This window comes from Heterodontus francisci, chromosome 22, assembly GCF_036365525.1.
Source record: "Heterodontus francisci isolate sHetFra1 chromosome 22, sHetFra1.hap1, whole genome shotgun sequence".
NCBI lineage: Eukaryota > Metazoa > Chordata > Chondrichthyes > Heterodontiformes > Heterodontidae > Heterodontus > Heterodontus francisci.
In genome coordinates, this window is record NC_090392.1 from 52,026,118 (window position 1) to 52,050,023 (window position 23,906).

The following is a 23,906-nucleotide window of genomic DNA, read 5'->3' on the forward strand; positions in this document are numbered from 1 at the left end:
GTGCAGAGAGATCGACTATTGACATGCTGTTCTCCCTTCGTCAGATACAGGAGAAATGCCGTGAACAACAGATGCCCCTCTACATTGCTTTCATTGATCTCACCAAAGCCTTTGACCTCGTCAGCAGACGTGGTCTCTTCAGACTACTAGAAAAGATCGGATGTCCACCAAAGCTACTAAGTATCATCACCTCATTCCATGACAATATGAAAGGCACAATTCAACATGGTGGCTCCTCATCAGAGCCCTTTCCTATCCTGAGTGGTGTGAAACAGGGCTGTGTTCTCGCACCCACACTTTTTGGGATTTTCTTCTCCCTGCTGCTTTCACATGCGTTCAAATCCTCTGAAGAAGGAATTTTCCTCCACACAAGATCAGGGGGCAGGTTGTTCAACCTTGCCCGTCTAAGAGTGAAGTCCAAAGTACGGAAAGTCCTCATCAGAGAACTCCTCTTTGCTGACGATGCTGCTTTAACATCTCACACTGAAGAATGCCTGCAGAGTCTCATCGACAGGTTTGCGTCTGCCTGCAATGAATTTGGCCTAACCATCAGCCTCAAGAAAACGAACATCATGGGGCAGGATGTCAGAAATGCTCCATCCATCAATATTGGCGACCACGCTCTGGAAGTGGTTCAAGAGTTCACCTACCTAGGCTCAACTATCACCAGTAACCTGTCTCTAGATGCAGAAATCAACAAGCGCATGGGTAAGGCTTCCACTGCTATGTCCAGACTGGCCAAGAGAGTGTGGGAAAATGGCGCACTGACACGGAACACAAAAGTCCGAGTGTATCAGGCCTGTGTCCTCAGTACCTTGCTCTACGGCAGCGAGGCCTGGACAACGTATGCCAGCCAAGAGCGACGTCTCAATTCATTCCATCTTCGCTGCCTTCGGAGAATACTTGGCATCAGGTGGCAGGACTATATCTCCAACACAGAAGTCCTTGAAGCAGCCAACACCCCCAGCTTATACACACTACTGAGTCAGCGGCGCTTGAGATGGCTTGGCCATGTGAGCCGCATGGAAGATGGCAGGATCCCCAAAGACACATTGTACAGCGAGCTCGCCACTGGTATCAGACCCACCGGCCGTCCATGTCTCCGTTATAAAGACGTCTGCAAACGCGACATGAAATCGTGTGACATTGATCACAAGTCGTGGGAGTCAGTTGCCAGCATTCGCCAGAGCTGGCGGGCAGCCATAAAGACAGGGCTAAATTGTGGCGAGTCGAAGAGACTTAGTAGTTGGCAGGAAAAAAGACAGAGGCGCAAGGGGAGAGCCAACTGTGCAACAGCCCCAACAAACAAATTTCTCTGCAGCACCTGTGGAAGAGCCTGTCACTCCAGAATTGGCCTTTATAGCCACTCCAGGCGCTGCCTCACAAACCACTGACCACCTCCAGGCGCGTATCCATTGTCTCTCGAGATAAGGAGGCCCAAAAGAATCGTGACAGTAGCTAGCTTAGCAACCCAGAGGTTATGAGCTCAAATCCCAACATAGCAAATTGTGAAACTGAATTCAGTGATCTGGTAATTCATGGACTGGCACCAGGAAATGACAATGAATGTGGCTGGATTGTTGTGAAAATCGAACTGGTTCACTAATACCCTTTAAGGAGGGGAAAGTGCCAACCCCTAACTGACTTATCCAACTCCCACATTACTCTTGGTTCTCTCAGGGCAACTAGGACAGAGAAATTAATACTGCCCAGCCCACTATTCCTAGAACATCAAAAATCCGATTGTTGCTGGCATTGTTCTTGAGCATGTGATACACAAACATGCACTGTAATGAGTTAGAAAATCTGCAGCTTCACCAGTGAAGCCTTTTGCTAGTGATTTCTGTTAGCCTGTCGAACACATTCTTTAAATATCTTTTCACCTAGTGTTGTTGGTGAGCGATACTACCACCATTTATAGGAGCAAAGTCTGGCACCAATGACCTGCATAAACCAAACTAAACAGTTCCTCTACGTTCAAAGACAATATCCCAACAGAAACGTCACTTTTTCAGAGCCCCTGCAGAATAAAAAGGCAGACATCCTGACATCAAGCCTCAATAGTTGTTTAGAATGGACTGGCTCTGTTTCCATAGCCAGGCACTGGCTCCATGCTTACACCCACTGACTTCCTGTCCGTTGTAGAAATAGCCCAGTTTTCATATTGATCTACTTCCCCCTTGCTCCATTGCAGTAACTGAACATGGAAACAGTTTTCACATTAGAATCCTTGATAAACAGGGAAGTGGTCCCTGAGGAACTGCTATCCTTGTGCAGGATGTCTGAGGCAGGGGTTAAGTCAAAGAACAGGAAATTCTAACAAAGTCGACACCTGATAAGTGAATAGAATGGAAACTCCTTTATCCACGCTCCAATTTCCCAATAATTTGCCAGAATTTTCGTGACAGAAAAACTTATGGGAGACCCTGTGCTTAAATCAGCCTCACAGCCCAAGAAAGATTAGTCTAGAAAATCAATAGTGCTACGTCTGTTTCTCATGCACTACATGGGTGGCCGTGTGAGCCGCATGGAAGATGGCAGGATCCCCAAAGACACATTGTACAGCGAGCTCGCCACTGGTATCAGACCCATCGGCCGTCCATGTCACCGCTTTAAAGACGTCTGCAAACGCGACATGAAATCCTGTGACATTGATCACAAGTCGTGGGAGTCAGTTGCCAGCGTTCGCCAGAGCTGGCGGACAGCCATAAAGGTGGGGCTAAAGTGTGGCGAGTTGAAGAGACTTAGCAGTTGGCAGGAAAAAAGACAGAGGCGCAAGGGAAGAGCCAACTGTGTAACAGCCCCGACAATCACATTTTTCTGCAGCACCTGTGGAAGAGTCTGTCACTCTAGAATTGGCCTTTATAGCCACTCCAGGCGCTGCTCCACACACCACTGACCACCTCCAGGCGCTTACCCATTGTCTCTCGAGATAAGGAGGCCAAAGACACATGGGTGCCTAGGCTTTCAATATGGTGGGCAAAATGCACTTACGCTCATTACGGGCAGGAAATGTGGAGTCCACCTTATTGCTATAAGCATCCAGGGCCTGTGCCTGAAACCGGAATTAGGATCTTTGCATATGCAAATAAAGGAGCCGAACGCCTGTTTGAGGCCTGCTGTGCAAATTGGGTTGTCCTGAATGCAGTCAGTGCCGTATTCAGGAAAATCAGGTCTGGATGCGGCTTAACCGGTGACGATGCTTAGAAGGACTGCTCAAGGCTGCTACTGAAAATGTAAGTTTATAAAAATTCCGTACATGATCATGGAGTCTGGAGGAGCTGCCACTGACCCCCTTCCCACTACCTGCTGCCTCCTCGTCTCCCCCACCTTCTCTGAGTCATTCAAAGACCCCACCTGCAGCAATGTAGAAACCCTTCAGGGTTGCAGCCTAGATTATGTCCTTGAACCCCCCTGCCTCCAAACCTTTGACTCCGAGATGACAGAGAGATGAAGTAAGTCAAGGTGACATGAGTAAACACAGAGTTTCATTTTAAAACCCTAACTGATTAAAATATATGTAGAAGCATAAGGTTTAGATTGGAAATACTCTATTACAGTTATACTTGGCCTACAATTGAAAAGTGGCTATTTGGAGGGATGTTGACACCCATTGATCTATATCCCTGTGAGAGTCAGCAGCTTCAGGTGAGAAAGGGAAGGGATGCAAAGTCACAATCCCCTCCCTCCAAAAATACCATTCTTAACTGCAACAGTGAAATGCATCCTTAGCTTGTTGGATAATCCTTTTAATTCAGTTCTTGCGCAGATGTTCAACATTTTAGCCCAGGACGTTTCCAGAGACGGACTCAGCAGATTGCGCTATGGGCAAGTGTTAGGCTAGTCGATGACTACTTCAGCATGCTATCCAAGAACAATAGAGATGCTGATCAGTGTGGTGGTCACAGCATTGGAACAACAGCAAACACTGGGATCATGGAGTCTGAGACATCCTCCCAACTGCACCCCCCCCCCCCCTCCCCCAGTCCCCAGTTAGCTGGAGGTTAACACCTCTCTATAAGAAAGAGGAGAGGGCTCACCCTGAGGCATCTCTCACTTCTCACCGATCATTTCAGAGGGCTCAGAGAGACCTGGAAGCAAGTGCATTGCCTGCCTCTCGACCAATAGTGGTCTAATAAGGGTATGTGGACAGGCGATAATTGTGATTCACCTGTCCCACCCAACCAAAAAACTTTAATTAGCAACAATTTTTCTGTTTTAAAAAGCTTGGAGAGCAGTGAAAATGCTTGATTTGCCGTGTCTCCTTGCCTGATTCTCCTTTCTGTACCCGTTTCCTTGTGCCTCAATTTGTGTCAGCCTTGGTTCCATTCGTAACACTCTCGTCAGAAGGTCATGGGTTCCAGAGACTTAAGTCTAAAAACTAGGCTGACGCCCATGTGCAATACTGAGGGAGTGCTGCACTGTCGGCAGTGCAATCTTTCAGATAAGAAATGAAACTGAGGCCCCATCTGCCCTCTCAGGTGGTGTAAAAGATCCCACGGCACTATTGCAAAGAAGAGTAGGGCAGTTCTCCCTGGTGTCCTGGCCAATATTTACCTCTCACCTAATATGACTAAAAACAGATTATCAGATCACCATCACATTACAGTTTGTGGGATTTTGCTGTGCACAAATTGATTGCCATGTTTCCTACATTACAACAGTGACTACACTTCAAAAGTGTAACTGGCTGTAAAATACTTTGGGACGTCTTGAGGTGAGGGATTCAGATCAACTTTCTTGTCTGTTGCTAAGCTTTTGTGAATGAGATCTCATCCATTTGGTGTTGCAGTTTTGTATCAGTGTGGGGTTTAGGAAGTTGCAGGTGCCTGTGCAATATCACCATTAGAATTAGATTAGAACATTACAGCGCAGTACAGGCCCTTCGGCCCTCAATGTTGCGCCGACCTGTGAAACCATCTGACCTACACTATTCCATTTTCATCCATATGTCTATCCAATGACCACTTAAATGCCCTTAAAGTTGGCGAGTCTACTACTGCTGCAGGCAGGGCGTTCCACACCCCTACTACTCTCTGAGTAAAGAAACTACCTCTGACATCTGTCCTATATCTATCACCCCTCAACTTAAAGCTATGTCCCCTCGTGTTTGCCATCACCATCCGAGGAAAAAAACTCTCACTATCCGCCCTATCTAACCCTCTGATTATCTTATATGTCTCTATTAAGTCACTTCTCCTCCTCCTCCTCTCCAACGAAAACAACCTCAAGTCCCTCAGCCTTTCCTCGTAAGACCTTCCCTCCATACCAGGCAACTTCCTAGTAAATCTCCTCTGCACCCTTTCCATAGCTTCCACATCCTTCCGATAATGCGGTGACCAGAACTGCACGCAATACTCCAGGTGCGGTCTCACCAGAGTTTTGTACAGCTGCAGCATGACCTCGTGGCTCCGAAACTCGATCCCCCTACTAATAAAAGCTAACACACCATATGCCTTCTTAACAGCCCTATTAACCTGGGTAGCAACCTTCAGGGATTTATGCACCTGGACACCAAGATCTCTCTGTTCATCTACACTACCAAGAATCTTCCCATTAGCCCAGTACTCTGCATTCCTGTTACTCCTTACAAGTGAATCACCTCGCACTTTTCCGCATTAAACTCCATTTGCCATCTCTCAGCCCAGCTCTGCAGCCTATCTATGTCCCTCTGTACCCTACAACATCCTTCGGCACTATCCACAACTCCACCGACCTTAGTGTCATCCGCAAATTTACTAACCCACCCTTCTACACCCTCTTCCAGGTCATTTATAAAAATGACAAACAGCAGTGGCCCCAAAACAGATCCTTGCGGTACACCACTAGTAACTAAACTCCAGGATGAACATTTGCCATCAACCACCACTCTCTGTCTTCTTTCAGCTAGCCAATTTCTGATCCAAAGCTCTAAATCACCTTCAACCCCATACTTCCGTATTTTCTGCAATAGCCTACTGTGGGGAACCTTATCAAACGCCTTACTGAAATCCATATACACCACATCCACTGCTTTACCCTCATCCACCTGTTGCGTCACCTTCTCGAAAAACTCAATAAGGTTTGTGAGGCACGACCGACCCTTCACAAAACCGTGCTGACTATCGCTAATGAACTTATTCTTTTCAAGATGATTATAAATCCTGTCTCTTATAACCTTTTCCAACATTTTACCCACAACCGAAGTAAGGCTCACAGGTCTATAATTACCAGGGCTGTCTCTACTCCCCTTCTTGAACAAGGGTACAACATTTGCTATCCTCCAGTCTTCCGGCACTATTCCTGTCGACAAGGACGACAGGAACATGGTGTGCACTTTCTGTGGCCTGATGACCCAAACAGGACACTACTCCAAATGGGGTATTGAGAAACACCAACTATAAGAGACTTGCACTGTACTGGTGATATGCCACAGCCTTCCATTCTAAAACTTTGCCAATTAATTATCACGTGAGGGAGTCAACACTAACATGATTTCCTTAATAACTGGTGCAACTTACAGTTGGATAATGCAGAAACTTGGAATCACCTCTTATCTTTTCTTCCCAGTTTAAAATAAATTCGCCTCCAGAACAGATTTTCAAGAGTTTTGTTGATGTAAGGAATACAAAGGACTCCTTTCCTGCATGGCATTCCAGTGAGTCATAGTGGAACTCTGCACAGTCTAGCATGATGCTTGGGCCAGAGGTGATCAGAACAACAAGATCTCCGTGCACGTGGTGTGCAATTTGGAAAGGTTTCCTGTTTTGTTAGCTGTGGGAGGGAAGTAGTGTGGATGTTTTTCATCCTATCTGTCTGAGTGCAGTCTTGCACAGGAAAATTATTATTATGCAGCACAGGCTCTGCTCTCGCAAACTGACAGGCTGCACTCACAGGCCAAGTGACACAAATCAGCAATGCTCCCAAAGCCATTCTGTCCTTGCACTCTGAACCATCATAAGCTACAGACAGGCTAAAGATGGCCATGTAGGGATTTAGGACAATTGGATAATGAATTACATTCAGTGAGAGAGCTGGATTTAATTTTACAGTGACAAATTGCTGCAGTAAGGTGTATAATTTCTGGATGTATAATTTCCACCGGGGTTATTCTGTTCCATCATCTTAACTTTGGAACATGGGAACTCTACACGGGTAATATCATGGGTGAAATTTGGCTGTCAGCTAGACAAGAGATGCCAATCTGTAGAGAGCAACACTTTCTGCTTTTGACAGCTAATCCTTTGTGAGAACTCCTAGATTAAATGCAGAGTAAGTCCATCTCTGCTGTTCACCATAAAGCACTTGGGTGCAGCACAGATTAGATGCAAAAGAAAACTTCTTTTCACTGCTACATCAGGCACTTTCTGGTTGGGTAGAGTGCAGGTTAGTTGCTGTGCAAAACCTGAAAACCAATTCATCAAATAAAAGAAACAAACTGTATTTTTGATGCCTGTGGAGGAGTGAAACCAGAAGATTAATTGGCTGACCCACTGGAGAAGACATAATGCAAAGCCACATAGACTGGAAGATCTGAGATGAGTTGGCTGATCTTAGCCTGGGCTGCTGTGGGGGTGTCTCTGGGTTAAAGAGAGGAAAACTGGCCAGGATTCCCATTCCTGATCGCTATCCGGTGCTGCCAGCTGGAAAGTGTGCCAGTGTGATAGACACTGGGTGAGCATAGAATTGTACTTTGCTGTAATGCCTTCCAAACACTACTGGTACTTGCTGCACAGGGTCCTCCATGAAGAAGATCCACTTAGGTGAGGTACTGGGGAGATTCCCGAGGCTCTGAAATCGAACGGCAGCACAAGTCACCACCTACTTTAAAAAAAAAAATTAATTTGTGGAAATGTTGCTGACAAGGCTGGTATTTATTGCCCGTCTCTAAACTGAATGGCTTGCTTGGCCATTTCAGAGCTAACCCAGGCGGTGTGGGACTGAAATCACATATAGGCCAGGTTTCCTTCCCTAAAGACATTAATAAACCAGTTGTGTTTCTCCGACAACGTCAGGGTCATTTTTACTGCTACCAGCTTTTTATTTCCAGATATTTTTAGAAATTGAATTCAAATGCTTTCATTTCTCAAATTGACATGCAGGATTTAAACATGCCTTTTCTAGATTACTGTTCCAGTAACATAACTACTACCCTACCATACCTGTTAACGCAGTTCTTCTGATGTTCAACGCAGTTGATGAAATAACCCAGTTTTGAGGCGGTTGTATTTCAATCGTGCTGGTAGTCGGTTGCTAATAACTGGAATTTGTAATTCAGGTTCCAGACTACGCCTGGACGAATCTCCCCCTCTGATAATCGAACATCCAACTGACTTGGCCGTCTGCAGGGGAGAGCCGGCTACCTTGAACTGTCGGGCAGAGGGCAGGCCCCAACCGATCATCGAGTGGTATAGGAATGGCGAGCGAGTGGAGACCAGCATGGACGACCATCTGTCCCAGCGCACTCTTCTGCCACATGGCTCTCTCTTCTTCTTGCAGTTGAACCAGGGGCGCAAAGGGAAGTCTGACGAGGGTGTATACACGTGCGTGGCACGCAACCACCTGGGATATGACGTCAGCAAGAATGCATCACTGTATGTGGCCTGTGAGTAATCTGGTTCTTTTGATTTTCCCTATGACCCAGTTGGTAAAGGTAGTTCCCAGTGGGATACTGAGCAATATAAAGTAAAATGGAACAATTTTAAAGGGGGTGAGGAATAGTGAGATCTGGTGATTCACATACACAAATCTTTGAAGATGGCATGACAAGTTGAGAAAGCTGATTTTTATTTTTAAAAAAGCATATAGAAACCTTGACTTTATAAATAGATGCATAGAGTACAAAAGAAAGGAGGTTATGCTGAATCTTTCTTTTTACACAGTGAGTTGTTGTGATCTGGAATGTTCTGCCTGAAAGGATAGTGGAAGCAAATTCAATAGTAACATTCAAAAGGAAATAAATAAGTATTTGAAAAGGAAAACACTGCATGACTATAGGGAAAGAGCATGGAAGTGGGACCAACTGTATTATCCTTTCAAAACAGCGACACAAGCACGATGGGCTGAATGGGCTACAAGATTCAAAAAATATAGACCAGGAAGGTTCCAGCTTGAGTCACTAGTTTGTACTGAGTCTGCTAATTGATACAGCAATGGGTTGTGAAGTGTTACAATTTGCCCCCACTATCTCTGACCAGGAAGTGGTAAAAAAAAACCCCAGGGCTTCTATTCCCGATCATGTTCATTGACTTCTACTGGAAAGTGTGTGAGAACAAGTTCCAGGAAAAGGAAATGCTTCTATTCATCAAGAATCAGTCAGCCAGGAAGACTGCCGACTGCTCAATTCAGGCCTGTGAGTTAAAAATCTGGTGGGGACCTCGAGCGCACTCAGAGCAATTTTCAGGCTGGCTTTTTATTGGATGCTCAGCGCACGCACCCAAAACAGCCAGGAGGCTGTTTAAATATGTAAATCAGGGTTCTATGCTAGAAGGTAGGACTCCATTTGCAACTTTCAAGTTAGGCAAAGGATGCATGGTTTGTGTCAGCCCCACTTTCTCTCGGCACTCAGATGTAACCTTATCCCCATTGGGCCCAAGCAGGCTGTGTATGTAAGCCTGTAGATTTGCCTGCTCACCTGCACTGGCGAACTGCTCTGGGGCACCTGAAAGTGGTTTGAGCCTCTTGACTCCTGTGTTTGGTGTATCATGCTGTTGGTATCTTGCCCACTGAGTACCCAACTCAAAACTCTTCCTTTAGTGTTTTCTTTACTAATTTCTCAATTTCATTCCCTCGCTTGCTACATTTGTTGCTGTGTCTCTTTGTTTTGCTCTCTGTCTTTTAATCAGTTTATTTATCTCTGCCAGTGTGTCTGTCTTGGGCTCGCTTTCTCAATCTCTCTCTGTCTGTCCACCTCCTCTGTCCAGTTTCCCCTCGTGCCTTTCCTTTCTAATCCTTATAGTAAAATCTCCAATTTTACTGAACAAAATCTAGGCTGACACTCCAGTGCAGTACTGAGGGAGTGCTTCACTGTTGGAGGTGCCATCAATTGAATGAGATGTTAAACTTGTAGCCTATTCCTACTACTGGTCCTGGTCCGGAGGTTTACTCTGCGTATCAACGACTCAAGACTACCAAATTAATGCTCTCACAGAGCACGTTTATTCAGCGTTTCAAAATCTTATCTTCAGTAGAGATTATATTCACGCGTCCACATAAGATAGGTTACTTAGGTTCATCCGAGAATCCAAACAGAGCAGATGATCAGTCCTCCCCTTCCGATTCTCCAAGTAGTTGATCAGACTACTTAGACCTGAGCTAGCGAGCCAGCACTTCGGAGCACGCTTTCTTATATCCGTTTTCATGCATGCTACCTGCGTGATCAGCTCGGGATGGGCCATATCTGACTACTCAGTGTACAGTGATTGGTTGGTCAGCTGTTGCTAATGCCGCGGGTGCGCAAGTCAGCCACAGTCGATCACCCTTTCACTGGTTTTGACATCAGCTTATTTTTGTTAGTCTCATCCCTCAAGTTTCAACCACATTGCATAGCTAATTCTCTGTTCTCCAGCCCTTGTATGATAAGACATTACCTCACTCTGCCGACCCCCTCGTCTCCAAGAAATCAGCCCACATGGCTCGTCTGTTACAGATTTAGCAGTAAGTTTAGAGATGTCTTCATCAAACCTCGCAGGTGTTAATACATCCACTTCCCCTTTACAGTTCAGTTACACCACATAGCTGTCTCATCACATCCCTACTTCCCTGCTGTAGACTTGTTTACATTTTTAGCTGCACACGTTATTTCCCCACTTAACAGATCGCATACAGTTCACAGGTTGGATGGTGGTCGCCGAAAAACTGAGACCCTGTCTGCCCTCTCCAGTGGACATAAAAGATCCCATGGCACTATTTCAAAGAAGAGCAGGGGAGATCTTCCTGGTGTTCTGGCCAATATTTATCTCTTAACCAACAGATTATCTGTTCATTATCGCATTGCTGTTTGTGGGAGTTTGCTGTGTGCAAATTGGCTGCTGCATTTCCTACACGACAATAGTGACTCCACTTCAATTGGCTGTAAAGCACTTTGGGATATCCTGGGATTGTGAAAGGTGCTGTATAGATGCAAGTCTCTCTTTCATTCTTAGACAAAGCGCCATTAAAAATTATGTCCAAATGGAATGAGTGAAAATATATGAAAGGAATCGGCTTTAGCTTATACTTTAATCATCCACCATTCATGGCTTAAACTATTCCCATGTGACTCAGTACTTGGCCAGGATTTTCCCAGTATCACGTAAGTCCCGACGTCAACTTCCAAGGTGGGTCCCAAACCCACAGAGGTGAGCAGAGTAAAGGGTATGAAATTGAAACCCGACCTGGGCCCGACCTAACCACATGCAACCCGAACCCGACCCGGGCCTGAGTCCTTTGATTTTTTTTCCCGTGCCCAACCCGACTACCGTAATAAAGTTAATTATATCAAACAGGTTATTGTGCTCTATCTTGTCCAGATGTTGTGATCCTCTGTTTCGGCAGCACATTTCCCGCCACGACGTCCTGGCTGAATGTTCAAATTTTGAAGATTACTTCCCTCCCTGAGCAAGGCAGCACTGTGTCCACATCCAGACCGACCCGAGCCTGAATGCCGGACCTGGAAGAGAGACCTGTGTCGGATTCGGGTCGGGTAGCCCATGCTTTCGAACGGAGGATGTCCGCAGCATTCGTCCCGGCAGCGGCCAATTAAGGATGACTGGCTGTCTTTCCACATTGCTGGCCCAAACAGAGGGCCGGAAGCTCTGCAATCTCGGCAGCAACATCGATAGAGGTGACCGCTGCTGAGGCTGCAAGGAGAAAGAAAGGGCGCCTCCATTTTGAGGTGCCCTCACAGAGGAGATAGAAAATTATTAGTTTCTGTGCTGGGGCCAGGCAGACAGACTCCATCGATTTGAGGGGAAACCACTTCAGCTGTGGTGTCAGGGCTTTGGGGAAAACTTGTCAAATGGGGGGGCCTCCCCTCCTTGGCCCATGGAGGCTCTGCCCCGCCTTCTTTACTGGAAAGCCACTCGGATGCCACCTCCATTCAGCTGGCGACCTCCTCGTTGTGGGGGGTGGGTGGTGGCTGCTGTTCCACTTGTCGGCAGCTGGGGAAAATGGCCATAATTGACCTTTTTATTATTTATTTAAATTGGCTGCACACCTCTGGGTTGGTGGACTGCTGAGCCACTGCTATTCCAGGCACTGGGAAAATGGCCCGGCAGCAGGTCTGTGTCTGGGAGCCCTCTCGATGCCATTGGACACCATCTTCCCGCCCCTCAGCCCATCTCCAGAGTACTGACAAAATCACGGCCCTGGTGTCTGGTGCTGAATATTCACGGGGGAGAAACTCGTTCATGTAGTGCCACTACAAGCAGCGTTACACAAACTTATCTCAATTCACCGGGGCAGGCCGTGGCCAGCGCACAGCTTGTCCCCGGGGAATCGACATTAAATCTGCATAGTGCGGCTACAAATGACGTTATGAGCAAATTCCTCCCCCGCTGTGTTCCACAATACTCCATTTGCTGCTACGATGGCTACAGCCCAGATACTGTGTTCTGGAAGGGATCGTGCTGCTGAAGGACGAACAGGTGGACTGAAACTCTGCCAGAGTTAGTCACAGCTCTGTGAGTCTGAAGAGCTTTTGTTTGCGGCCACATCAAGGGCTGTGTCATGGTGAGTGAAAGGAGATTTACAAACCATTATCCAGAGGATCCAACCAACCCTGGGCCTCTATAAATGCTAAATCTGCCTGCCACTGCAAACAAAATAAAATCAAGAAGCAAAAAGGACAGTAAGGAGCAGTAGATATATTGATGGGGTTAGGGGGAGGATGGTGAGGAGGCCCATGTGGAGTATAAACACCAGCATAGACCAGTTGGGCCTCATGGTCTGTTATGATCCAGTAAATTCCATCAGGTTCCTGCAGTGACTCTGGAGATGTCCGAAGCTCATTTTTAAGTCTTTTATCAACATACAAAGAACAAAGAACAGCACAGGAACAGGCCATTCGGCCCTCCAAGCCTGCGCCGATCTTGATGCCTGCCGAAACTAATACCTTCTGCACTTCCGGGGCCCATATCCCTCTATTCCCTTCCTATTCATATATTTGTCAAGATGTCTCTTAAACGTCGCTATCGTATCTGCTTCCACCACCTCCCCTGGCAGCAAGGTCCAGGCAGTCACCACCCTCTGTGTAAAAAAACTTGCCTCACACATCCCCTCTAAACTTTGCCCCTCGCACCTTAAACCTATGTCCCCTAGTAACTGACTCTTCCACCCTGGGAAAAAGCTTCTGACTATCCACTCTGTCCATGCCGCTCATAACTTTGTAATCCTCTATCATGTCGCCCCTCCACCTTCGTCGTTCCAGTGAAAACAATCTGAGTTTTTCCAATCTCTCCTCATAGCTAATGCCCTCCAGACCAGGCAACATCCTGGTAAACCTCCTCTGTACCCTCTCCAAAGCCTCCACGTCCTTCTGGTAGTGTGGCGACCAGAATTGCACGCAATATTCTAAGTGTGGCCTAACTAAGGTTCTGTACAGCTGCAACGTGACTTGTCAATTTTTATACTCAATGCCCCGACCGATGAAGGCAAGCATGCCGTATGCCTTCTTGACTGCTTTATCCACCTGCGTTGCAACTTTCAGTGACCTGTGGACCTGTACGTCCAGATCTCTCTGCCTGTCAATACTCCTAAGGGTTCTGCCATTTACTGTATACCTCCCACCTGCATTAGACCTTCCAAAATGCATTACCTCACATTTGTCCGGATTAAACTCCATCTGCCATTTCTCCGCCCACGTCTCCAACCGATCTATATCCTGCTCTATCCTCTGACAATCCTCATCATTATCCGCAATCCACCAACCTTTGTGTCGTCCGCAAACTTACTAATCAGACCAGCTACATTTTCCTCCAAATCATTTATATATACTACAAACAGTAAAGGTCCCAGCACGAATAATGAAGGACAGGAAAAGACCCTCTGGTCTATCCAGCCTGTTCCACACAATAGTGATAGCTGTGTATTAACAATATGTACACACCACACCGCACCCAAAACCATGTGATCTTCCAGCCCCCCCCCCCCCCCACCACCCACACCCTGATTGAAACTAGTCCCGCCGATGATCCTAATATTTCTATCCAGTACCTACCTTTCCATCTATTTTTCCTCTGATTTTTGTCAGAGCTGTATAGGGGGCATCTCTCTGTACTGTACCAGCAGGGGTCCAGCTGCTCCCTCACAGCTGATTGAAATGTTGGTCTTTTGGATTCTGTGGAGGAGGCTTTCTATTCAGGTTCAGCTTGGGGTTTTTAAAAAAAAAAAAGGTTTTGAAAAGCTGCCACACTGTGGAATGTACACTGCAGTCATGTATTTTGGACTGAATGTTTTCAGCAGCCAATGCCTTCCCTTTTAAAGCAGGCCAAGCAGCCGTCCACCATTTCACAGGAGTCACGAGTGGGAGAAAGGAATGTCTTTCCTCAAGATCAAGTATGATTGTGGTGATTCTCAGTTTTTCACCAGACTAATCCCTGGAATGGCGGGATGGCAGGATTGTTTTATGAGGAGAGATTACAGAAACTGGGCCTGTATTCTTTAGTTTCGAAGACTGCGAGGTGATCTCATTGAAAATTACAAAATTCTTACAGGGTGTGACAGGGTGGATGTAGATAGGATGTTTCCCCTGGCTGGTGAGTCTAGCACCAGGGGACATAGTCTCAGAATAATGGGCAAGCCATTTAAGACAAAGGTGAGGAGAAATTTCTTCACGTAGAGGGTGGTGAATCTTTGGAATTCTCTACCCCAGAGGGCTGTGAAAGCTCAATCATTGAGCATGTTCAAGTCAGAAATCGATAGATTTATGGATATTAATTACGGATATTGATATCCAGGGATATGGGATAGTGGGGAAAAATGGTGGAGAGGTGATGATCAGCCATGCTCTAATTGAATGGTGGAGCATGCTCGACGGGCTGAATGGTCTACTCCTCCTATTTCCTATGTTCTCTTCCTTTCCTTGGTGAGAGAGTGCGAGGTGACAGAACAGGATGGAGGTGGAATTAGCCCAGCATTCACCACCCTCCTAGTGAAAGTCCTCCATCAAAATTATAGGTCTTATACGTTTGTAGATCTTTTGCTGTGCAGCTAGAGAGAGCCAACGTCTTGCAACTGTAGCCACCCCCCCCCCCCCCCCCGCCCCCCCACCCCCAACAGTAGCACCCAGGGAGACAAGACGAAGAGGTGAAAAGGGTTAGCATTAATCTCACTTGGCCGCCTCATGCAGCTCAAAATTGTGAGCCCGAACTGGTATAATTCAATGCCTCAGGCCTGAGGCTCACTGCAGTGCTTCAAGAAGGCAGCTCAACGCTACCTTCTCGAGCGCAATTAGGGAAGAGCAACAAATGTTGGCCTTGCAAGTGATGCTCTCATCCCACGAATGAATAAAAAAAAACTTGCAGATAGGCTCGTGTGGAGCATAAACATTGGCATGGGGCCGAATGGCCTGTTCCTGTGCTGTAAATTCTATATAGGATCTAGCCAGTGTTGACTGAGTACAGGTAGTCTAGGTGCTCAATTGCAAATACCCCACCAGCAGAAAACTGCCCAGATTTCTCATTTTGTGAAAGAAAATCAAAACACAAGGTGGTGTTTGATTAAAATTCACATAAACTACAATACAAGCTGTCAGGAAATCTGATCACCAGCAGCTTGAAGCAGTTAATAACCCTTTTGATCTGCTTTAGCTTTTACATTGGCCCACTGTTTGTTCTCCATATGTTAAGCACTTGATTAATCACATCAAACGATTTATTTTCTTCCTGCCGGGTTTGATTCTAATCTTTTTCATGTTTCATTGTTTAGGATTTCTCTATAAAGCAAAGCCCTTGTCCTTTAACTGAGTGTCCAGGTAGTGCTCATAAATCTCTGTCAAACAACTACTGGTGCATGGAGGTCATGCTGACTGATTTGATCCCACAATCCTTTGTTCTCGGCACCCTCAGTGGAATGTTCTAGAATGCACTCTACTCTCCCTTGGCCACCTGCGTAATTTATCTGTGGTCCAGGCTGTGTTTTTTTTTCTGGTTTTCGCATTGCCGGTGAGGCGTTTTGTCTCCCGAGCCTGTTTCGCTCTCGGAGAAACTGCAGCAGGATAAACTCGTGTCAGGATTGGGGCAGCTTTATTCTTCTTGATTTTTGTCAACTACTTTCTCCTTTCTTGCCTCATTCAGTCAGGAGGCTGGAATTCATTCTGAATAAACACTCACACTGATCGCATAACTAGCTGCTTTTTATCTCCAGACCCTATGGAACATTTTCATTAAAAAATACCAAAAACAAGAGAGACCTTGGAGTATAATTGCTACAATGTGGTTACTCCGATCAGGGGCCATCTCGTGTTCACTCAACAATATGCAAATACCGTACACATCAGATGGATTAAGAGAAGGGAAGGAAGGGTAGAAAATTGGAAAATAAGTAACAAGAATAGCCTTTTCAACAATGCCTTGCGTAGTGGAAAGAAATAATTAAAGGGCTAATTCTATTCTTGTATAACAGTAGCGCAGGTCTGAGATTTGGGGTTCCGGTGTCACTGCTGTATCTCTTCCACTGTAATATTCACTGGGGCTTTCCACTGGAGGCACGGAATTTGGTTTTTTAAACATGACCATAGGGCCCATAACACTGCGCTTGAACCCTAGCTAGGCTTAACAATAAAAATGCATCTTTAATTATTTTAGGAATTAGGCTACCAGTTCTGATAATCAGTGATAATCTTTAATGCAGTTTTCCCTTTCACAGCATTAATATCACAAAATTGACGTCAGATGACTGACTATGTTTGTTTTCTGAATTATTTTCCATTAGGAACTAATTATCATATAAAAGAGATGCAACAAATCCTTGGAAAGGATTGCTTGTTTGCGTCTTTCAACTAGGACACAGGATGAAGCCATCCTGTAACAAGTTTTTGGGTTTTAGATCAGCAGAAACCTGTCATAGTGCGGAAGAAGCTTTAAGACAAATTACTGACCAATCCACATCAATAGAATTGCAGTTTGTCCACTATGAAGTACACAGCCTCTCCTTCACGTCTCACATCTCATTTACCCAATCCCTGAGATCTCAGGTACAGGTTGGCAAGAGCCAAAGCTTAGGGACTGCAAATGTGCACATAAGTGCTTCAGGAGTTTAACTGGCTAATGATACTTGTTTAGCAACACACCTCACTGGTAAACTTCCCACTGTTTGCCCGGCTAGCGTCACCCGACCTATTGGGGCATTGGCCCAAAGGATTGTCAGGAACAAAATGGAAAGAATTTTAACATTCAGTGACAGATTTACCTCTCCAAATCCCAGCAATTAGCCAGGTTGGGCTGGTCATATAATCAGCATCATCACGGCGTATTGTGAAACTGTGTTTCTCGGTTTACTGTATCAAAGCTGGGAAGTCGATTTCAGTGTAAGTTAAAAGTTAATTCCCTTTTGTTTTCGGAGGACCAGGGGACTGCTGGGTAAGTAAAAACTATATATTTGGGTATACCGTTTTGGATACTGCTGCGGGGGACGACTTACCAGGGGTAAGCAATGGGGTACAGGTATCTGGCACAGAGTCTGTCCCTGTTGCTCAGAAGGGAAGGGGGAAGAGGAGCAGAGCATTAGTCATTGGGGACTCCATAGTTAGGGGAACAGATAGGAGGTTCTGTGGGAACGAGAGAGACTCACGGTTGGTGTGTTGCCTCCCAGGTGCCAGGGTTCGTGATGTCTCGGATCGTGTTTTTGGGATCCTTAGGGGGGAGGGGGAGCAGCCCCAAGTTGTGGTCCACAGAGGCACCAACGACATAGGTAGGAAGAGAAATGGGGAATTAAGACAGAAATTCAGGGAGCTAGGGTAGAAGCTTAGAGCGAGAACAAACAGAGTTGTTATCTCTGGGTTGTTGCCCGTGCCACGTGATAGCGAAGCGAGGAATAGGGAGAGAGAGGAAAAAACACGTGGCTGCAGGGATGGTGCAGGAGGGAGGGTTTTTGTTTCCTGGATAATTGGGGCTCTTTCTGGGGTAGGTGGGACCTCTACAAACAGGATGGTCTTCACCTGAACCAGAGGGGTACCAATATCCTGGGGGGGAGATTTGCTAGTGCTCTTCGGGGGGGTTTAAACTAATTCAGCAGGGGAATGGGAACCTAAATTGTAGTGCCAGTGTACAGGATGTCGAGAGTAGTGAGGTCAGGGATAAGGTTACAAGGACGCAAGAGGGCACTGGCAAGCAAGAACCTGGTTTAAAGTGTGTCTACTTCAACGCCAGGAGCATCCGGAATAAGGTGGGTGAGCTTGCAGCATGGGTTGGTACCTGGGATCTCGATGTAGTGGCCATTTCGGAGACATGGGTAGAGCAGGGGCAGGAATGGATGTTGCAGGTTCCGGGATTTAGATGTTTCAGTAAGAACAGAGAAGATGGTAAAAGGGGGGGGGGGGTGTGGCATTGTTAATCAAGGAGAGTATTACAGCGACAGAAAGGACGTTTGAGGACACGTCGACTGAGGTAGTATGGGCCGAGGTTAGAAACAGGAGAGGTGAGGTCACCCTGTTGGGAGTCTTTTATAGATCTCCGAATAGCTCCAGAGATGTAGAGGAAAGGATAGCGAAGATGATTCTCGACAGGGGCGAGAGTAACAGCGTAGTTGTTATGGGGGACTTTAACTTTCCAAATATTGACTGGAAATACTATAGTTCGAGTACTTTAGATGGGTCAGTTTTTGTCCAGTGTGTGCAGGAGGGTTTTCTGACACAGTATGTAGACAGGCCAACCAGGAGCGATGCCACATTGGATTTGGTACTGGGTAATGAACCCGGCCAGGTGTTAGATTTAGATGTAGGTGAGCACTTTGGTGATAGTGATCACAATTCGGTTAGGTTTACCTTAGCGATGGGCAGGGACAGGTATATACCGCAGGGCAAGAATTATAGCTGGGGGAAAGGAAATTATGATGCGATTAGGCAAGATTTAGGATGGGGAAGGAAACTGCAGGGGATGGGAACAATCGAAATGTGGAGCTTATTCAAGGAGCAGCTACTGCGTGTCCTTGATAAGTATGTACCTGTGAGGCAGGGAGGAAGTTATCGAGCGAGGGAGCCGTGGTTTACTAAAGAAGTTGAAGCGCTTGTCAAGAGGAAGAAGAAGGCTTATGTTAGGATGAGACATGAAGGCTCAGTTAGGGCGCTTGAGAGTTACAAGCTAGCCAGGAAGGATCTAAAGGGAGAGCTAAGAAGAGCAAGGAGAGGACACGAGAAGTCATTGGCGGATAGGATCAGGGAAAACCCTAAGGCTTTCTATAGGTATATCAGGAATAAAAGAATGACTAGAGTTAGATTAGGGTCAATCAAGGATAGTAGTGGGAAGTTGTGTGTGGAATCAGAGGAGATAGGGGAAGCGTTAAATGAATATTTTGCGTCAGTATTTACAGTCGAGAAAGAAAATGTTGTCGAGGAGAATACGGAGATTCCGGCTACTGGGCTAGATGGGATTGAGGTTCACAAGGAGGAGGTGTTAGCAATTTTGGAAAGTGTGAAAATAGATAAGTCCCCTGGGCCAGATGGGATTTATCCTAGGATTCTCTGGGAAGCTAGGGAGGAGATTGCAGAGCCTTTGTCCTTGATCTTTATGTCGTCATTGTCGACAGGAATAGTGCCGGAAGACTGGAGGATGGCAAATGTTGTCCCCTTGTTCAAGAAGGGGAGTAGAGACAGCCCTGGTAATTATAGACCTGTGAGCCTTACTTCGGTTGTGGGTAAAATATTGGAAAAGGTTATAAGAGACAGGATTTATAATCATCTAGAAAAGAATAAGTTCATTAGCGATAGTCAGCACGGTTTTGTGAAGGGTAGGTCGTGCCTCACAAACCTTATTGAGTTTTTCGAGAAGGTGACCAAACAGGTGGATGAGGGTAAAGCAGTGGATGTGGTGTATATGGATTTCAGTAAGGCGTTTGATAAGGTTCCCCACGGTAGGCTATTGCAGAAAATACGGAAGTATGGGGTTGAAGGTGATTTAGAGCTTTGGATCAGAAATTGGCTAGCTGAAAGAAGACAGAGGGTGGTGGTTGATGGCAAATGTTCATCCTGGAGTTTAGTTACTAGTGGTGTACCGCAAGGATCTGTTTTGGGGCCACTGCTGTTTGTCATTTTTATAAATGACCTGGAAGAGGGTGTAGAAGGGTGGGTTAGTAAATTTGCGGATGACACTAAGGTCGGTGGAGTTGTGGATAGTGCCGAAGGATGTTGTAGGGTACAGAGGGACATAGATAGGCTGCAGAGCTGGGCTGAGAGATGGCAAATGGAGTTTAATGTGGAAAAGTGTGAGGTGATTCACTTTGGAAGGAATAACAGGAATGCAGAGTACTGGGCTAATGGGAAGATTCTTGGTAGTGTAGATGAACAGAGAGATCTTGGTGTCCAGGTGCATAAATCCCTGAAGGTTGCTACCCAGGTTAATAGGGCTGTTAAGAAGGCATATGGTGTGTTAGCTTTTATTAGTAGGGGGATTGAGTTTCGGAGCCACGAGGTCATGCTGCAGCTGTACAAAACTCTGGTGAGACCGCACCTGGAGTATTGCGTGCAGTTCTGGTCACCGCATTATAGGAAGGATGTGGAAGCTTTGGAAAGGGTGCAGAGGAGATTTACTAGGATGTTGCCTGGTATGGAGGGAAGGTCTTACGAGGAAAGGCTGAGGGACTTGAGCTTGTTTTCGTTGGAGAGAAGGAGGAGGAGAGGTGACTTAATAGAGACATATAAGATAATCAGAGGGTTAGATAGGGTGGATAGTGAGAGTCTTTTTCCTCGGATGGTGATGGCAAACACGAGGGGACGTAGCTTTAAGTTGAGGGGTGATAGATATAGGACAGATGTTAGAGGTAGTTTCTTTACTCAGAGAGTAGTAGGGGCGTGGAACGCCCTGTCTGCAGCAGTAGTAGACTCGCCAACTTTAAGGGCATTTAAGTGGTCATTGGATAGACATATGGATGAAAATGGAATAGTGTAGGTCAGATGGTTTCACAGGTCGGCGCAACATCGAGGGCCGAAGGGCCTGTACTGCGCTGTAATGTTCTTCTTCTAAAAAATCCCAGAGGACAGTTTCAGGTCTAATATCCCACTGCTTGGCCCATTGATATAGCGAATAAACTGAGCCCACTATGTGGGTCAATCTCTATGTGGAGGCATGGTGGTGGGGGAGGAGAACGCCCACAGAAATTCAGTCCTGGATCTTCAAGCGACTCTTTCAACGAATCACCTGTAAGAGGCTGGGACTGCAATTCTTTCACAAATGCCTGCATCTGATGCTTTGAGACTCGGTCTTATGTTTTCAGCAGCATGTTAGCGATGAGGCCATCAAGTAGGGCGGGTGACATTCCGTGGACTACTTTGCTTCAGGTAGCCTCTAATTTTCTCATCGAGCTTTGCAGGATCTCGAGGTGGGAGTAAACGTGACCGATCAAATGTAAGATTCAGTCATTACTCCTGCAACTCCCAACTTCTGCATGGTCAGACTGTAAAAAGAGCCATTTGATAAGTGCAGGAGCCACATTGTAGCCATGCGGGTGCTTTTGAGAGTAGTTGCGGCCAGGTTTATCCATCTGAGTCATGCTGGCAAAACTCACACTTCACATTGGTCCCACTTTCAAGCTTCATGTCCATCCAAGGAGTCTGTACTCTGGGTTGTTTGCATCTGTCTGTCCAGTGGAGAGGCGTACTGGGTGGGATGAGTGGCACAGGTTGGGCTTTTCAGTCCATTTCCATAGCATTCAGAAGGGAATGGTTTGCCCGCTTCTCCACTGACTGGTTTTGGCTGTGGTTTTATTTTCTTAGCCGTGGGCATGGGTGGGATTTAGATATTCTGTCTCTCAGGCGGTGGGGGCTCTATCTCCCTTCCCTTGGTGGTTAGGGGAAGGGTAATTCAGAATTAATTTCTTCAGAGATCAAATAATGGTTGTTTTCACAGCCTCCGTGTTGGTGGGGGAGGGGAGGTGACGGAGACAAGAACATGAGTTATTAATTCGTTGTGGTCCCTGGAAAGCTTGGTGTCTACTGACCCCACCTATAAGATTAAGGTTTTAATATTTCAAACATGAGTGTATTTGAGTGCACCTCCCTTTAATAATTCAGGAGAATGATATTTACCAAGAGCTGTACAGTCCGTAAAGGCGAGTGAAGACTATTTTAGTGATATCTGGAGAAGCTTGTTCCAAGGCCCTAATTTAGCTGCTTTTTAACTGTTCTTATAGTGAAAATTTACTGCCTGACCTGCATTGTCCTTTCACCCTCTTCAGAATGCTCTTTGCTTGCATTTTCTTTTCCCCTGAGGTGCACGGTGACAGAGTGTTCCTGCCAACAGTGCTCATTAAGAAAAATAATTCACACTTAATTTGTTTTGCAATTAAACAGCATCCGGTATGCATGAGCGGGCCTTCAAATGAACAATGTATTCGTGATCGCAGCTCTGAAGAGGCTACAAGGCCCTCATTAACATTACAGCCTCCCAGAGGCCTTGTTAGTCATTTATTGTGTCAGCCAGATTGTCCAGAAGAATTGTGGGACTGAGAGAGCCCCTGTCTGTTAACTGAGGCGGCAAATCGTACCGTGGTGACATTTGAGAGCGCGGGGCAGGAGGCCTGGAAGTGCAATCATCAGTCAGGACTTTATTTAATTAAAGGAGCTGCTGTCATCTCATTGAGAGGGTGGGAGGTAAGAGTCACATTAACGCCTTGAACTGCATACGCCTCATCCAACAATGTGGTGGACTGCGAATCCAGGGATTCTTAGTTCAATCAAGTTGTCTTTGAAGATGTTAAACTGCATCAAGAAGAAAGTTCCACTGATCAACTATCGAAAGACTGAACAGGTCTGGGCTCTTTTCTTTATAATTATGAAGTGGCTCGATAGGGTAGACGTAGAGAAGATGTTTCCATTTGTGGACGAGTTCAAAATTAGGGGCCATAGGATGGTCACTAATAAATTCAGTAAGGAATTCAGGAGAAACGCCTTTACTCGAGAGTCACAAGAATGTGGAGCTTGCTAGCACTGAATGGTTGAGGTGAACAGGAGAAACTGGATTAGTACATGAGGGAGAAAGAAATAAACAGATACGCAGATAGGCTGTGAAGAAATAAATAGAGTGGGAGGAAGCTCGTGTGGAGCCTAAACACTGGCTGAATGGCCTTTTTCAATGCTGTAAATTCTCAGTAATATTGCACCAGGGAGCCATTCAAATATTTATAGAATAATTATACATGGTGGAAAATCTCAATGAAGACATGGGGTTGGAAAACATAGATGGGTTAAGCAGATATGCAGGAATCTTTACAGTTTTCATTGTATTCTTGTATTATAGTGTTATGGTGATTTAGCCTAGACCAGTGAAACTCACATGGGAAGATTGTCCTGTCACCCATCTGGGTGTATCGGATTGCCTGGATGCAATGAACAGGGAATTGGATAGGTGGAGCGCACACCAAATATCTACTGGAAAAGCTGTTCCACTAACTTTTTGTTATGTACCAAATTATCTCCATCTCTCTGGCTCTGTTTATCTATCAGTCTATCTACTTACTCTCTCTCTCTCTCTGTCTGCCTCCTGCTATCACGTGGTTCCAAAGACATCTCACAGTTGGTGGGTTATGTTGAAAGATCCCAAATGCTGCTGGGCCCCCTTACTTCAAGCATAAGTTGGATGGCTCTGATTGTAAAGTTTTGGGTGGAATCTCTGCCCGCTTTTGGCCAAGTTTGATTTTGCATTCCAATCATGCGTGGTTGACACACCCACCTATTTGTGGGTGGATACATGCGTAATGACGTTACATACTTGAATTCCCATGATTTCTGGCTTATTAAT

At 46.0% G+C, this 23,906-nt stretch overlaps 1 protein-coding gene across 2 annotated transcripts in view; it reads left to right on the forward strand.

Moving 5' to 3' along the window:
* Positions 1 to 23,906, forward strand: part of robo4 (roundabout, axon guidance receptor, homolog 4 (Drosophila)) — a 160,462-nt gene that overhangs the window by 36,435 nt on the left and 100,121 nt on the right. For both annotated transcript variants that reach the window (XM_068053837.1, XM_068053836.1), the window contains exon 2: positions 8,258 to 8,584. In XM_068053837.1, the coding sequence (XP_067909938.1) occupies positions 8,258 to 8,584 (327 nt within the window). The remainder of the gene's footprint in view (positions 1 to 8,257; positions 8,585 to 23,906) is intronic.